Below are 16752 nucleotides of genomic sequence, written 5' to 3'. Positions count from 1 at the left end.
TCTGCAGTAGGAGAATAATCAGATCCAAATTAAACTATGTAATAAGCACCCTCCCTGATAACTGTCTTCTGTCTTTATTATATATTTGTGTTTCCAGAGAGGTCTTTCAGACACTTGGATACCCAGATAACTTATTACCATTATTCCTCCAGAGCCTACCTACATCACACTGCTCAGTTCTGACAGTCGAGAAATATGTAATGAATTTCTGTCTTACAAATTTGTCCAACAGTAGCTTATGTGATCTCATTGATAGTTCCACCTTGTAGTGTCAAGAATTAAGGCATGGGCCTCCCTGGTAGTCCGGTGGTTAAGAATTCACCTAGCAGTGCATGGGTTACAGGTTTGATCCCTAGTCTGGGAAGATCCCACATGTTGCAGGGCAGCTAAGCCTGTGCACCACAACTGCTGAGTGCGTGTGCTCTAGGGCCCATGCTGCACAGTAAGAGAAGACGCCGCAAGGAGAGCCCTCTGCACCGCAGCTAGAGAGTAGCCCCCCTCTCGCTGCAACTACAGAAAAGCCTGAGCAACAACGAAAAACCAGCTCAGCCAGAAAATGAAAAACCACAGCAAAATCTAAAAATGAATTAAGGCATTGGTGAAGGCTGACAAAGTGTAAGCTATCTGAACTGATGTCTGAAATCACAAGTACTGTGAAATTATTGGAAAAGGATTCACTTTCTGCTTCAAGTAAGCCCCAGCAGGAACTAGAGCGCCACATTCTACCACTGAACCTGGAAAAATGGATGCAGCATAGAAACAGACGAGCAGAGACATCTCTAGAAGAAAGTGTTTATTTAGGGATGATTGTTCCCGTGTCATTTAGTCATATTAGACAGCCACCCAAGTTTAAATAAATTAAGGCATCTGTGAGTCTTCTTCCTCAGTGACAAGCTGTCTGAATGAGGAGCCAGGATGGGTTGAGTCAGCTGCTCAGGAGAGGGCTGGGGGGACAACCTGCCCTTGTATGTGGAGGAAGGTGCCATAGAGTCTACCTGAGTCCTCCTGTCACTCTCCCTCCTCTCCACTGTGAGTCTGCACCGCATACATAGCAGATCTGAGGAGCATGGATAGTTGTAGAAGAGAACTTTCCTCCTTGTGAAGATTTGAGAAGGATACGGGGGCAGAGTGAGATTTTTTTCATGTGACAGAACTAAAGGCAGAAGATGAGGGTAAACTCTGTACCCCCTTTTCATGGTTGGTTGGTTCCTCTAAATGGGTAGGGTTGAAAGGTCGGTTACTTAAAGTAGAAATGTAGAGTTGTGAGGGAAAAGTTCACAGGCCTGTGCTTATGGAGTAGGTGGTTTGTGTAAGAATTTTTTTTTTTAACTACCACCTCCCAAGTTCTAAAATCATCTGTTTGACAAAGATTTTAAATCTTAATGGGTTTGATGGCAGGGAGTAGGGAAAGGATACATTGCTAATGTTTTATCTAACAAAAAAGCAAACAACTAAGTACTGTAAGAAGATAAGCTGTCTGAGCTCTCAGACACACATGTACACAACACAATTCAGAAATAGCCAGGAGGGCCCCTGCAGGCTTAATGGACGGCAGCCTACTGAAACGTGTATTAACAAGAACATGGAAAACTCAAGAAAACACATTTTTAAAAATTTCCTACACAGCTAAAAGAAATGAAAGATGAAACCATCACCGAAAAAACAGTTTTTTCCCCAAAAGTGCAGTTTATATTATAAAGTACTAGGCTAGCAATTATTTCTTTAAATTTTAAACTTTGTTCTTTGAATTTTCTGTTCAGTTCAGTTCAGTCGCTCAGTCGTGTCTGACTCTCTGTGACCCCATGAATTGCAGCACGCCAGGCCTCCCTGTCCATCACCAACTCCCGGAGTTCACTCGGACTCACGTCCATCGAGTCGGTGATGCCATCCAGCCATCTCATCCTCTGTCATCCCCTTCTCCTCCTGCCCCCAGTCCCTCCCAGCATCAGAGTCTTTTCCAGTGAGTCAACTCTTCACATGAGGTGGCCAAAGTACTGGAGTTTCAGCTTTAGCATCAGTTCTTCCAAAGAATACCTAGGATTGATCTCCTTTAGAATGGACTGGTTGGATCTTGCAGTCCAAGGGACTCTCAAGAGTCTTCTCCAACACCACAGTTCAAAAGCATCAACTCTTCAGTGCTCAGCTTTCTTCACAGTCCAACTCTCACATCCATACAAGACTACTGGAAACACCATAGCCTTGACCAGACGAACCTTTGTTGGCAAAGTAATGTCTCTGTTTTTCAATATGATATCTAGGTTGGTCATAAATTTCCTTCTAAGGAGTAAGCGCCTTTTAATTTCATGGCTGCAGTCACCATCTGCAGTGATTTTGGAGCCCCCCAAAATAACTCTGACGCTGTTTCCCCATCTATTTCCCATGAAGTGATGGGACCAGATACCATGATCTTAGTCTTCTGAATGTTGAGCTTTAAGCCAACTTTTTCACTCTCCTCTTTCACTTCCATCAAGAGGCTTTTGAGTTCCTCTTCACTTTCTGCCATAAGGGTGGTGTCATCTGCATATCTGAGGTTATTGATATTTCTTCTGGCAATCTTGATTCCAGTTTGTGCTTCCTCCAGCCCAGTGTTCCTCATGACGTACTCTGCATAGAAGTTAAATAAGCAGGGTGACAATAATAGACAGCCTTGACGTACTCCTTTTCCTATTTGGAACCAGTCTGTTGTTCCATGTCCAGTTCTAACTGTTGCTTCCTGACCTGCATATAGATTTCTCAAGAGGCAAGTCAGGTGGTCTGGTATTCCCATCTCTAAGAATTTTCCACAGTTTATTGTGATTCATGGGGTCGCAAAGAGTCGGACACAACTGAGCGACTGATCTGATCTGATTGTGATCCACACAGTCAAAGGTTTTGGCATAGTCAGTAAAGCAGAAATAGATGTTTTTCTGGAACTCTCTTCCTTTTTCTATGATCCAGCGGATGTTCGCAATTTGATCTCTGGTTCCTCTGCCTTTTCTAAAACCCGCTTGAACATCTGGAAGTTCACGGTTCATGTATTGCTGAAGCCTGGCTTGGAGAATTTGGAGCATTACTTTACTAGGGTGTGAGGTGAGTGCAATTGTGCGATAGTTTGAGCATTCTTTGGCATTGCCTTTCTTTGGGATTGGAATGAAAACTGACCTTTTCCAGTCCTGTGGCCACTGCTGAGTCTTCCAAATTCGCTGGCATATTGAGTGCAGCCCTTTCACAGCATCATCTTTCAGGATTTGCAATAGCTCAACTGGAATTCCATCACCTCCACTAGCTTTGTTTGTAGTGATGCTTTCTAAGGCCCACTTGACTTCACATTCCAGGATGTCTGGCTCTAGGTGAGTGATCACACCATTGTGATTATCTGGGTCGTGAAGATCTTTTTTGTACCCGAATTTTCTGTTAAACACAAGAAATAATCTCCATCCCATCCTGCTTATTTTCTGCAGTCTTGGAAGCCTGAGATACATTTCTGTTATGAGGCTTCTTGATAATAAATGGGCACCTTTTAAAACTTCTGTTAGTTCAAGCTACTAACACTGTGTTCTTATATATTTGTGCTCCAAAAAAAAAAAAAAAGACTATTAACCAGGGAAGTGCTTATTGTACCTAGGCCTTTTCAGTGGGCAGAGCTAAGAGATAGAGACACACACACACAGACACACACACCTGTGTGTGTGTGTGTCCATGTGTGCCTGCATAAATTTAAAAAGAATATACAGATAATTTTACACTAATGCTTCCAATTCAAATCCAGGGCTATACAGTTTTTATTTTACCTCATTGATTTATATGTTTCCTGTCAATAACACTTAAAACCTTAGTTCTTAACACCAGCGACATACTTACATGATCTATCAAATGATACATGTACAACAGAATCATAATGCCAACATTGCCACAACAGTATATTTATTGTTTTTTGTTACTTTCTTTTGTACTTAAGGGATATCTCTCTAGGGATGTATAATCAAATTACTGTATTTTGGAGTCACTTGGACTAATCCTTCTGTAAGTGGTTGTGCTGCTAGCTGGGTACAGCATTCTGTTAATGTATTTTATTTTGAATTTTAGGGATTGATTTTCTTAAACCGTTTTTATTTAAAATATTTGCATAGTTCTCAGAGGTCACACCTATAAAAAAGACATACTAAAATAAGTCTAGCTTCTATCTTATTTCCTTTTCCTTATTTCATCTTTTCCTGTATATAAGCATTTAACAAAATTTTTAGTGTCTCTTCTTCCATGGTTTTTAAAAATAAGCGAATGCATACATATGAATATATGTATAAATATGCATATGTATGTGTGTGTATATATCCCTTTGAGGTAAGATTTTGTAATTTAATTCAGAAGCCATCTTTTTTAGGTTTTTCATACTTCACATAATTACTGGATTGAATTAGAAAGCTACTGAAATTTTTAATTCAGAAGCTATCTTTTTTAGGTTTTTCATACTTCACATAATTACTGGATTGAATTAGAAAGCTACTGAAATTTTTAACACTGACAATCTTTATAAAAGATTCCTGAAAATGTATATCCATAATTATATTTTGAGAATTTGGCTTTAACTTCAGGCTTTATATCAGCTATTTATGATTCTCTGTGTTCTAGCATTAAAATTTTTTTAAAGTTATTATAGTATTTTATGATATCTTAATCTGCTGCTGCTGCTGCTAAGTCACTTCAGTCGTGTCCGACTCTGCGCGACCCCATAGACGGAAGCCCACCAGGCTCCCCCATCCCTGGGATTCTCCAGGCAAGAACATTGGAGTGGGTTGCCATTTCCTTCTCCAATGCGTGAAAGAGAAAAGTGAAAGGGAAGTCGCTCAATCGTGTCCGACTCTTAGCGACCCCATGGACTGCAGCCCACTAGGCTCCTCCATCCATGGGATTTTCCAGGCAAGAGTACTGGAGTGGGGTGCCATCGCCTTCTCTGATCTTAATCTAGTGACATGTTTATTTTATTATTTGGTTTGTAGTGCATTCAGTTCAAGCTCACTTAATGTAAGACCAGAATATTAGATCTTATTTTGATAGTTATCAAATGTTATCAAAATAAAATTTTGATAATTTGATATAAAAGTGAATTTAGTAGTAATTTCTCTCCTGACTTACATGAACTTTGAATAGTAAATCCACAGTAGTAGTCTTTACATACATTCTAAACATACATTCTAAGTGGCTAAAGATAATGTTGTCAACTGTTGATATCACATTTTTAACATTTTTGAAAGTTATTTAATCAAAAATATGAATAAAAATTATCCCACTATCATCTGTATTTGATCTTGGAATTTTCTGGACCTCAGGTAAATATAAACTGAATAACTTTTTTTCTTGCTAAGTTCTATAACTTTAGTTTTGAACTTATTTAGTATAAACTGGATAAAGCCTTTCTCTTTAAACTTTGGATTGTTTTATGCATAAGATTGAATGATAAAAGAAGTGAGAATATAGTTAGTTCAACCCTTTCGTTTTGCAAATGGAAGAAACTGGCCCAGGGAACATGCTTCTTTTGCGTGATGACATTGGACTGGTATTTTAGCCACAACTGAAGTTGATGCCTCTAAACTCCAGTTTATTCTATTAATCTGCTATACCCACTTCTAAGCACTGTGTGCCTTTACACATGGACTATGCTGCTGATCTACCTGAAGGTAATCTGATGATGAAAACTGGATAATACTTGATTACACCTGAAGTACAGTATGTTACAAATTTTTTGACGTGAGAAAAAAATCTATTGACAGTAATGGCAATTTATTGTGTTTATTAGACCTGTAATTTTTTGGTCAGCAGTGATTTTATCTCTTTTTAGAATTTATTGTTATTCACAATGGAATCATCACCAACTACAAGGACTTGAAAAAGTTTCTGGTAAGTAAAGTGACCTAAAAAGACCACCAGTCTTTGAAAATATTTCTAATGAGAGCATTGAGGTTGTTTGGGATGTGCAGTAAATCCCATCTAGGTATGATTAAATAATTCCTACGACAGTTACAGGGTATGTGGTTTATTGGAGTTTTCTTTGTTGACAGTGGAACTTTTTTGTTTTCTTATATGAAAAGGAAATAATTATTTGGCTTTATTATAAATGACCCAAAAGTGTCAATAAAATTGGAATTTGGGAGAGTCTCTTTTGCATTGAGAGAGACCTTGTTTGTCATTTTTAAAAGTTTCTAGAGTGTCAGAAGACTTAAGACAGATTGAATGAAGGCTCTATGCCCTAAATAGCTATATACTACATTGTCATGATAATGATGATGACCTTCATTAGTGATTGAGCAGAGCTGTCCAGTTCAACTTTTCTGCAGTGATGGAAACTTTCTATACATGTACTGTCCCAGAATGGTAGCCAGTGTCCATGTGTGGTTGTGGAGCTGGGATGAATGAGGAACTAAATTTAAAATTTTATTTCACTGTAAATTTAAATAGCCGCATATAGCTAATGGCCATTGGATCGGATAGTGAAATATCATCATTAAAGAATCATTATGTTCATAATGAAATTAATGTTTTGTGAATGTTACATATTTCATTATATTTTAATTATTTTAAAATTTATTTAATTCATATATGGCATATATAGATTTGTATAATTATAAGTATTATGTTTGTTCATAGGGAATACCTTACTATTTTGGCTTCCACATAATTAGATGGTGACCTTAATTTTGAACAGTAGGTATAATTGGGTGTTTGGTGGTCAAAAAAAGACTAGCAGAAGTTGGCTAATGAGATTTTTGAGGAAAAAAATTACGTAGAAAGAGTTTAGATATTATGAATATTTCCTTAAATGTGTCAATTTTTTTTCCTTTCTAATTATAGGAAAGTAAAGGCTATGACTTTGAGTCTGAAACAGACACAGAGACAATTGCCAAGCTTGTTAAGTACATGTATGACAATCGGGAAAGTCAAGATACAAGTTTTACTACCTTGGTGGAGAGAGTCATCCAACAATTGGTATTAAACCACAGTTTTAAAGATAGTTATTGCCAATGTTAATCACAATTAAACAAACACTTAAAAAATGATAAGTAGGAACTAGCTAATTTTTCAAGCATTTTTTGCTTTTATTCCTCCATATGTGTAAAACTATTCAATTTGAATAATTTTGAGACTGCTGCTTTAATGATTTTACTTCTTTCACTATAATTTAGTGTCATGGGAATGAAAAATGTCTAAATGTGAAGAGTTTGTCGAAAAACTGTGTGTACTCATACACAAACCCATACATACCACACACAAGCATGTATACAGTACGTAAGTTGGGGATTCATCACTTTCCCACTTCCTGCTCATTCAAGTGTTCTTCCCAGTCAATAACTTAGCAAAAGGTAGCTTTGGTGAAATACACACTTATTATTCTGAGATAATGTCTGCATGTCTCTGAGCCAGTACAGTCAATTAATTTTTCCTTATGGGGACTTTTACTTGGCACTGTACCTTTTCAGAAGAATATTTCCCAGCCCAAGAGAAAAGTGGTATTTTTTTAAAATTTCATCCCAGTTGTCCTACTTTAAAGATATCAAAAATACACAAAGGTCCAAATACATAGTGACTTCACCCCACCCTTCTACCCCCACAACTCTAGCTTTCCCGTTTGAAAGCTCTTTACTTCTCTGTAAAGGTCCACCCTTCCTCCCATCTCACCCAGATCTTACGGTGTCTGCAGCAAAAGGAATGAGGAAGATAGAGAAGGTAGAGGACTGTTCTTCCCTTTACTCAAGGCAGAGTAGTGTGCTTTCCCAGCCTTTTTTTGTTTCTACTCATTGTATAACCCAGATTGTTCTGTTCCTTCCCTCTCCTACCTTATGTTCCTTCTTTATTCATTCTTGATTTCCTTAGACCCTGTCTCTGAGGAGTTTGGGTTGAGGGAGTTGTATGGTGTGCATGTTAATAATTATGACTGTGTGTGTATATGTCTCATTATCAAGGGTCACAAAGAGTCAGACATGGCTGAAGCGACTTAGCACAGCACACACAGCACATCAAGTTCAAAAAGAATGAAGGTTAACAGTGATGGAGAATTTCTGGGCTAGAGAATGGGTTTTGAATATGGAGCTTAGTATCTTTTCTGACTCTGCCCTTCCTTTACTAATGCATAGTATGGGACACAGGAGAAGCGTTGGTAGCATGTACAAAGGTGACTTTTATAATGCTCTGTTTTTGAACTATTATCCTTTGACCCTATTTTAAGAGTGGGCTTGTTTAAAAAATGAATATTGGAAACATCAAAGCTGGAATAAGTGCCTGAAATTTAGGCTAATTTATAAAGTGCAAAAGAGCAGTGTGTGAACTGAAAATTTCTGTGCTGAAGCCAGTATATTTTAGGCATTTCTCATTTAACAGTTGATTATAATACATATTGCTAATGCACTTTTTTTCCCTCCATAGGAAGGTGCTTTTGCACTTGTATTTAAAAGTGTCCATTTTCCTGGCCAAGCAGTTGGCACAAGGTATATATAGATTTAATAATGACTAATATTTATATGTATTTTGAAACTTCTGAATTATAAGCATATTCTCTTTATACTATAAAATGATCCTTTACTATAATGGCTCTGCCTTTTCTAGATATTTGTGAGAATCATCCCTTAGTATCCATGAGGGACTGGTTCTAAAAACCCTTGTGAATCCCAAAACTCAAGTCCCCTATATAAAATGGTGTGGCATTTGCGTATAACCTGTACACATATCCTGTATACTTAAAAGCATCTCTAGATTACTTACATACCTAATATGATGCAAATCTTATGTACTTAATTGTAAATCCAATGTATATACTACCAGTGTGTAAAAATGTTGCCAGTGTGTGGCAAATTCAAGTTTTGCTTTCTTGGAACTTTCTCAAATTCTTTTTCCCTGAATATTTTCAGTCCACAGTTGGTTGAATCTGCAGATGTGGAGCCCATGCATATGGAGGTCAACTATATATTTTTTTCACATGTTTTCTTATCTGTTTTACTCTTCTTCTATGTGACAGAAACCCTTAACAAAGCAGAACCATTCTGGCATTTGTAATTGGCCTTTTGTCTGCAGTGGGGCACCATTGTTACTTTGTGAATTTGGAGGTTGAGTATTCTATACAATATCCATAGTTTTTGGAACTAAATATTCTAGACAAAGTCCTAGATGATTGTACGATTATTGCTTTTGCTGGGATATTCAAGCCTAAGCATTAAGTCCTTTTGAGAACAGTGTGGAGGCCTAAGACTTTGTAAGAGAGAGGAGTCTTTAAAAAGTCAGAGGAACTAAGGATAAAGTGCTGAATGTTCATATATTGTTCATCTATCAAAAGAAAGTTTCCATTTAATGTTAAAAATGAGAAACTTTTTAACGTATCATCATAGAACAGGGGTCTGCAAACCTTTTCCGTAATAATGCAAGCGTGCTCAGTTGCTTCAGTTGTGTCCAACTCTTTGTGACCCTGTGGACGGTAGCCTCCCAGGCTTCTGTGTCCATGGAATTCTCCAGGCAGGAATACTGGAGTAGGTTGCCGTTCCCTCATCCAGGGAATCTTAGCGACCCAGGGATGGAACCTGCTTTTCCTGCATCTCCTGCATTGCAGGCAGATTCTTTACCCACTGAACCACCTGGGTAGCCCTTTCTATAACAGGCCAGATAGTGAATATTTTAGGCTTTCTTGGCCATGCCATGCCACTCAGTTTGCTGTTGTAGTGTGAAAGCAACCGTAGAAATAAGTAGAGGAATGGGCGTGGCCATGTTCCAGTAAAAGTAGACAAACCTGGCTGTGGGTCATAGTTTGCTAACCTTTGAATATTTTTTAAAAACTCATTCTTTTGTTACATCTGAAGTCGACCTCAGAGGGAGAATTTAAGCATTATTTGAGTAGCATTCCCTCATCATATTTACATTTTGTATCATTACTGCATTATTTATAAAAATGGTTTAATTCTGTTTAATTTTGTACTAACAGACGAGGAAGCCCTCTGTTGATTGGTGTACGAAGTGAGCATAAACTGTCTACTGACCACATTCCAATTCTCTACAGAACAGGTAAAAACTATTCCTATATTATGGTACGGGGAAAATGTATAAATTGAGTGCAGTAGATACAAAAACTTGTTTTCCATAAATTGATTAAATGCCCATTTGATCAGATCCACTCATATATATAGTTCTGTCTAGACATGAAAAGGATTTGTTTTTGTGATTTCTCTGACGAGTAGAATTTTTTTCTGTTGTATATCCTTAGCTAGGACTCAGATTGGATCAAAATTCACACGGTGGGGATCACAGGGAGAAAGAGGTGGGAAATGCACTCTGCATGGATGGGGAGGAACCTTTATCCTCTTTTGTTCATTCTTTACTAATTCTTTGTTCTTGGAGTGAATGAATGTGCTGGGCCTCTAAAAATGTGCTTATTTTATGGGGAAACATATTTTGACCTTATTTTTCTAATTTGCAGAGTATATTTTGTCTGTCTGCTTTTGCCATTTAGAAAACTGCTTTTAATAATTTGTTTCTTTAAGATCTCTGAGATTTGAGGAAATGGTTGAAATTGTAACTTTTTTCCCCTTTGTTTTAAATTAAAATCATGTAGGATATATTATTATAAATAAGATGCTAAGATTAGGAAAAGAGCATTGTGTGTTAGGCTGTTATAGATTGAACTCCATGGTAGTTATTTGAATAATTTAGCCGAAATATGTTTAAATGGATTTTGTTTTATGCATGACATTTTACTTTTCGATTTACATTCGATATCTTGATTGGGTTTGTTTGAATTTGGAATTAAAAAAAAATTTATGTTTGAAATTTATCTTTTCAGCCATACAAACTAGATCATTTTATTGATATAATTAGCAAAAAATGATGTGTTCTTTTAGTTTACCTTTTTACTAAACACTTTCTAGGTAAAAGACACAGGGAGTGGTAAATTCAGGAGATTGAAACCCATATTATTGATGCATAATTCTTGGCTTCTTAAAAAAGATTTAACAAAGTACTCTAAACCTATTCATCCTTAGATAGTGGCTGCTTTCACTATTTTATCTAGAGCAGACAGTTATTTCCTTAAATAACCTTCAAATCCTGAGGTGTTAGAATTTATTTTCCTCTTCTCCTCCAACTCTTTTTGGAAGTAAAGCTAGTCTACCAGTATAAATTTTGGATCCAGAGTTTCAGGTTTCTTTTAATGATTCTGCTTGTGTATATTTATTACTTACATGTTAACATTGTACATTGTCTTAGGCTGCTTTTAGAAGCAATAGAAAAATATTGGCTAAGATCTTAAGAGGCTGGAAGAAAACTTTGTAATGAGACAGATCTTTTTGAGATCAGGAGTTGTGTTATAGTAATCCTGATTTTTTTAGCTCTTAGTAGGTAAAAAGTTTTTGAAGTACAGCCTCTTGTTGAAGAGGCTGTGTATAGGGGAAAACATGGGAGTGGCTTTCAGGCATTGCTTTTTCTCCAGGTGTAACCACTGACCAAATAAAGTAGGATGATAATAATTGTTTTCCACTTAGATCAGATGAAATAATCAACGGATGGAAGACGTTTTACAGATTGTAAGAGTCATATAGATGTATGTAAGCAATGTTCATTTAAATAGGCAGTGATACCTTAATTAAGTGTGCCTTGTTACTTGAAGAATGAAATAACCAGTATTGGAAGAAAGAATATGGTGAAACTCAACCCCAGTAGGACATTTTATAAGCAAAGCTAGTTGTTTTTATGTAAAAAATGTAGGTACTAGCCGATCCTTTTGCTTATTTTTTAACTTACTTTTTCACATACAGTAAAGTTCGTTCTTTCTGATGTACAATTTAATGAGTTCTGTCAAACACACTCAGTTGTATAACCACCTCCACAGTCAAGATACAGAGCAATTCATCCCCTATAAAGTTCCTTCAGCTGACTCTGTAGTCAACCCTTGTCCCTGTATCCAGCCTCTGGCAAACACTGACCTGCTTTATCTTTCTGTAGTGTTGTCTTCTCTGGGATGTCTTCTTATACTTATTTTTTAAAAGCATGGTGTCATTTCTACTGTTGGGTATGGATGGGAAGAGCTGTTTTGTTTTCATGCCTAAATTACATCAAATAATCGTGGACTGTGGAGAACTTTGGATATATGTTACTAAGAATAGTTACTACCAAGTTTTTGTACACATTGATTTTAAAGGATGGACACAGTATGAGTTCTTACAAGTGTATTTATAGTATTCTTGGGCCATTGTGTCCATTGGTTATAAGGTCTACTGTGTCCTGATCTTTGAGAAAGGTGCTTTTTTGTCTCTGAGAATTTATATATATAGTTTTAAGTTAATAGTATTTTCTGTATTTGGCTAATTGGTCAAACTTCATTATACCTTCCAGTTTTGACTTTAGTCAAAGAGGAAAAAGAAATTCTTCATCAGTAGCTTAACAAGTTAAGTAGAGATGCCAGAATTCTACAGTGCTAGAATTAAAAGATGTTACCATTACAAAAGGACTACACTTTATCCTGACTTAAAAGAAATGTAAGAAAATCCAGGTTTTTTTTTTTTTTTTTTTTAAGAAAGGAGAGGTTCTGGGTTTATAGTTCCAGTCCTTAGCAATAGCTGCCTTGTATGGTATACCACAGTTAGAGAGTATCATTGTTTTGTTTTTAAATCAGAATTAGTGTAGCCTGAACTTTGATTTGTTACTTACCTTTAAAATCTAGAGAAGTTTTATTTGGAGGTAACACAAATATGCCACTAGCCTTCATTTTATTTTTCATTGCATAATTTTCATATTTTTAATGTAATTTTAATGTTTAAGTGCACAAATTTATATGTATGAATTCCATTAAGTTTTGTTTAAAGTTAAAATTAGGCTATACATACATTTAAAAAGTTAGTGACATCATTTGCCTTTTACTTGGAAAAGAAATATTACATTAAAAAATGCATAACATAGCACTGTATATGCCACGCTGTCTGATAGTTGCTCTTTCACTCTGTGCCCTTTGTTCTTGTTGGCTTATTGCATGGAAATAGGGTGATCTACCTGGCATTGAAAAGTTGCTGGAATTATTTTGCATTGCTATGGTTTTTTTGTTGATTTTGTAGAAAGTTGTGTATACTTAGAAATCAGCCATAGTTTTCTATGTGTTTGCTGATTCCTTTAACTCCACGCTCTAGGCAAAGATAAGAAAGGAAGCTGCAATCTCTCCCGTGTGGACAGCACAACTTGCCTTTTCCCTGTTGAAGAAAAAGCAGTGGAATATTACTTTGCTTCTGATGCAAGGTGAGCATCATTGGTTGATACAGAGAAAATTTTTAGTAAAGCTTCTTAGGCTGCAGGAAACCAAAAAGTCATTTTGTATAAATCTAGTCATGCTGTATAGGAGAACTTTGTTAATTAAGGTTGTGAAGGTGACCATTCTGGGGTCCTAGAATGTCTTTTCTCTCAATTTAGAGTATGTAGGTCCATCTGCAAAGAAGAGATAATGGTCATTGAGACTTGTTCTGATATATTTACTTGGAGCTCATGTATTTTTTTTGTCTCTTTTTTTAGAGCCATAACCCAGGTTTTATAGGGAGGAGAGATTTTATTTATTTATTTTTACCTGTTTTTTTTTTTTGTTTTTTTTTTTTACTTTTTATTTTGTATTGTGGTATAGCCAATTAGCAATTTTGTGATAGTTTCAGGTGAATAGTGAAGGAACTCAGTCACATATGTATCCATCCCCTCCCAAACTTCCCTGGGAGGAGAGATTTTTAGATTGGAGAGTAGAATGGCTTAGCATCATACCAGTGAAAGTATAATTGCTTACCTAGATTGTAGTTTTAATCCAGTGTGGACACATCTTTTTGATTGAAAAATAACTGGCAGCAAAATCACTTATATAGGAAATAGTACTAGACTGAGACATTTTGAGAGAAAATGCAGTAGGATGCTTGGAGGCATTTATAAATGAAATTTAAATAGTAATGAGGGTAAAATGAAATCACCCAAATTGCCAGCAGGTGTTTGAGTCATTCATTGTGCCTGAAAGTAAGGGGACCTAAAAATGAATATTCATGCAGGTTAGGACTGCAAAGGGTGTATTATCTCAGTGGGAAAGCAAGCCTCACTGTCTTCTGAATTTTACAGGTGTGTAGAGTATGTAGTCAGTGCCGAGATGTGTCATTGCTGTCATTAAGTAGGCTTGTTACAGAGTTGACAGTTTTGGCTTAAGTGAGCTGGAAGTTATGAAAGGATTTCAACATTTTTTCTTTCACTCATATATTCATATTGAACACTCCAGCAAAGTAATGTACTGGGCTCAAGAGACAAGGGTGAGTAAAAATAAAAATATTACTTGTCCTTAAGGATCTCTTCCTTAATGGGGGGGAGACAGATTTTAGTGAATACTCACCAAGTATAGAATTCCATTTGTGACAAGAGCTACAGAATGCTGTGATAGAGGGATTTAACTTTCCTAATGGTACATTTCTTTAAGAGAGTGATGTTTGAACTGAGACTTAAAGAGTTACTAGGAGTTAACTCGGTGAAGAGGTGGAGGGGAAGAGCATTCATTCTCTGCAGGTGCATCAGCCTGTGAGAGCTAGAACAGGTGTGAGTGTGGCTGGAGTAGAGAGAGGAAGTTTGGTGGGAGATGAGGCCAGAGAATGAGGTAGGGGTTGTGGTAAAGGCATTTTGCTATTTTCCTGAGAACTAAGGGGAAGGTGTCAGCTGGTTTACTGGGTGAGGGAGAAATCTTGATTAGAATTGACCTTTGATACACATTTTGGCAGAAATGGAGAGTGGATGGAGGGAGGTTAGAGGGAACAGGGGTGGAAGCTAGGAGGTTGCTGCAGTAGTCCTGTGAGGGCTGGTAGTAACTTGAACTGGTTTGTGGTGGTGGACACAGAGAAACTCTGGGAAATATTTAGGAGTTAAAATTGGAGGACTTGGTGGTGAGTAGGATGAGAAGGAAATAACCATGCCTTCTGATCTGATCTCATCAAATTTGGCTTTGGTTGTTAGACTGAGGTTTTATTTTCACTGTCTGTATTGACCACCCCCTCCTTCATTTCTCTGTAAGGAATAGCACTGATAACCAGAAATGTATCAGAGATACTGCCAGATGCAACTTTGTATTTAAACTTGGTCCTTTTGTTCTAATGATAGTTATATTTATAATAATCATCCTAGATTATTGATTGTTCTGTCTCCTGGAACATTTTGTAGTGCTGTCATCGAACATACCAATCGCGTCATCTTTCTGGAGGATGACGATGTCGCCGCAGTGGTAGATGGCCGTCTTTCTATCCATCGAATTAAACGGACTGCGGGAGATCACCCTGGACGAGCTGTGCAGACCCTCCAGATGGAACTCCAGCAGATCATGAAGGGTGAATGTTTTTGTCCTGTTATAGCCCAGTGTCCTCGATGGAAAGGATACATCCTCCTTCCTGTCCTGGTGTAGGAATCTGGTGACACAGAAAATAGTGAAGGGTTCACACCAGAAAGGGGGATGATTCTTTGGAGAAAGTATCTGCTCATTTGACCATATTCTGCTACCACCTAACTCATAGTTTGTTGTTTCTCACATTAAAAAAGAAATCAATCATTTAAATAGTACAGGGAAGCCTGGTGTGCTACAGTCCTGGGGGTCACAAAGATCAGACACGACTGAACGACTGAACTGCACTGATATTTTTAAGATGCTTTATAAGCATAGTTTGTGTTCTCTTCTTTATTCGTCTCTTCTCTTTGTGCTTCAGCTTTCTCATATATGAAGTGGAGATCATAGGACTTACCTCATTAAGGTTGTTTTGGGGATTAGCCCTGACAGCAGTGCCTGACATGCTTAGTGAGCTCTATATAATGTTTGTTTCTATTAACTATTGTGATTATGGTGATAAGGGTTTTTATAGTCCTTTCTGATGGGGTTGTAGTGAAAAACGAGCTAAAGTTTATTGCATAATGACTATATATGTCAAGTCTTTACTATATTAACCCACACTACCACACTATGACGGTGAAGGCAATGGCACTCCACTCCAGTACTCTTGCCTGGAAAATCCCATGGATGGAGGAGCCTGGAAGGCTGCAGACCACGGGGTCGCTGAGGGTCGGACACGACTGAGCGGCTTCACTTTCACTTTTCACTTTCATGCATTGGAGAAGGAAATGGCAACCCACTCCAGTGTTCTTGCCTGGAGAATCCCAGGGACGGGGGAGCCTGGTGGGCTGCTGTCTGTGGGGTTGCACAGAGTCGGACACGACTGAAGCGACTTAGCACCCTTAGCACCACACTATGAAGTAACTGTTAGAACAGATTTAACTGGTTAAGGAGTTTCCCAGAGCCTCTTAGATAATAACAATAGAACCATTATTTGAATCTAGATCTGACTCTAAACCTTAAGCTTGTCTCACTCCCCTGTTTTGCTGTAATTGCATATTTTAGGTATACAGTTAATAAAAGGCTTTTTTCTCCATACTTGCTTATTTTTCTTCCCATAGGGTAAAGTGTCATAAATGAATATTGTTCTCTACTGCATGACCTTTTGTTTAATTTCATTTACTAAGGTTATATCGAAGGAGATAGACTTTTACTTGAATACAAATTTCCTACCCTTTGGCTTGTTAATTTTTGTTTTAATGATACAATTTATATTACTTTAGGCAACTTCAGTTCCTTTATGCAGAAGGAAATTTTTGAACAGCCAGAGTCAGTTGTGAACACAATGAGAGGAAGAGTCAACTTTGATGACTATACTGGTAATTACATATGAACTATGTTATTATTTCAAAGTCTTATGGGGGTTGACATTG

General features: G+C 37.2%; 1 protein-coding gene across 2 annotated transcripts in view; it reads left to right on the top strand.

The window, feature by feature from the left end:
• GFPT1 (glutamine--fructose-6-phosphate transaminase 1) overlaps window positions 1-16752 on the top strand; it is a 64577-nt gene that overhangs the window by 20976 nt on the left and 26849 nt on the right. The window contains exons 5-12 of one of the 2 annotated variants that reach the window (XM_070798907.1): window positions 5816-5874; window positions 6826-6960; window positions 8395-8456; window positions 9938-10017; window positions 10217-10270; window positions 13128-13233; window positions 15163-15326; window positions 16603-16698. In XM_070798907.1, the coding sequence (XP_070655008.1) occupies window positions 5816-5874; window positions 6826-6960; window positions 8395-8456; window positions 9938-10017; window positions 10217-10270; window positions 13128-13233; window positions 15163-15326; window positions 16603-16698 (756 nt within the window). The remainder of the gene's footprint in view (window positions 1-5815; window positions 5875-6825; window positions 6961-8394; window positions 8457-9937; window positions 10018-10216; window positions 10271-13127; window positions 13234-15162; window positions 15327-16602; window positions 16699-16752) is intronic. The other variant, XM_070798908.1, reaches the window with a different exon arrangement.

This window comes from Bos indicus, chromosome 11, assembly GCF_029378745.1.
Source record: "Bos indicus isolate NIAB-ARS_2022 breed Sahiwal x Tharparkar chromosome 11, NIAB-ARS_B.indTharparkar_mat_pri_1.0, whole genome shotgun sequence".
Classification (NCBI taxonomy): Eukaryota; Metazoa; Chordata; class Mammalia; order Artiodactyla; family Bovidae; genus Bos; species Bos indicus.
The sequence above is the reverse complement of the archived record's forward strand: the minus strand, read 5'-3'. Positions and strand labels throughout refer to the sequence as shown.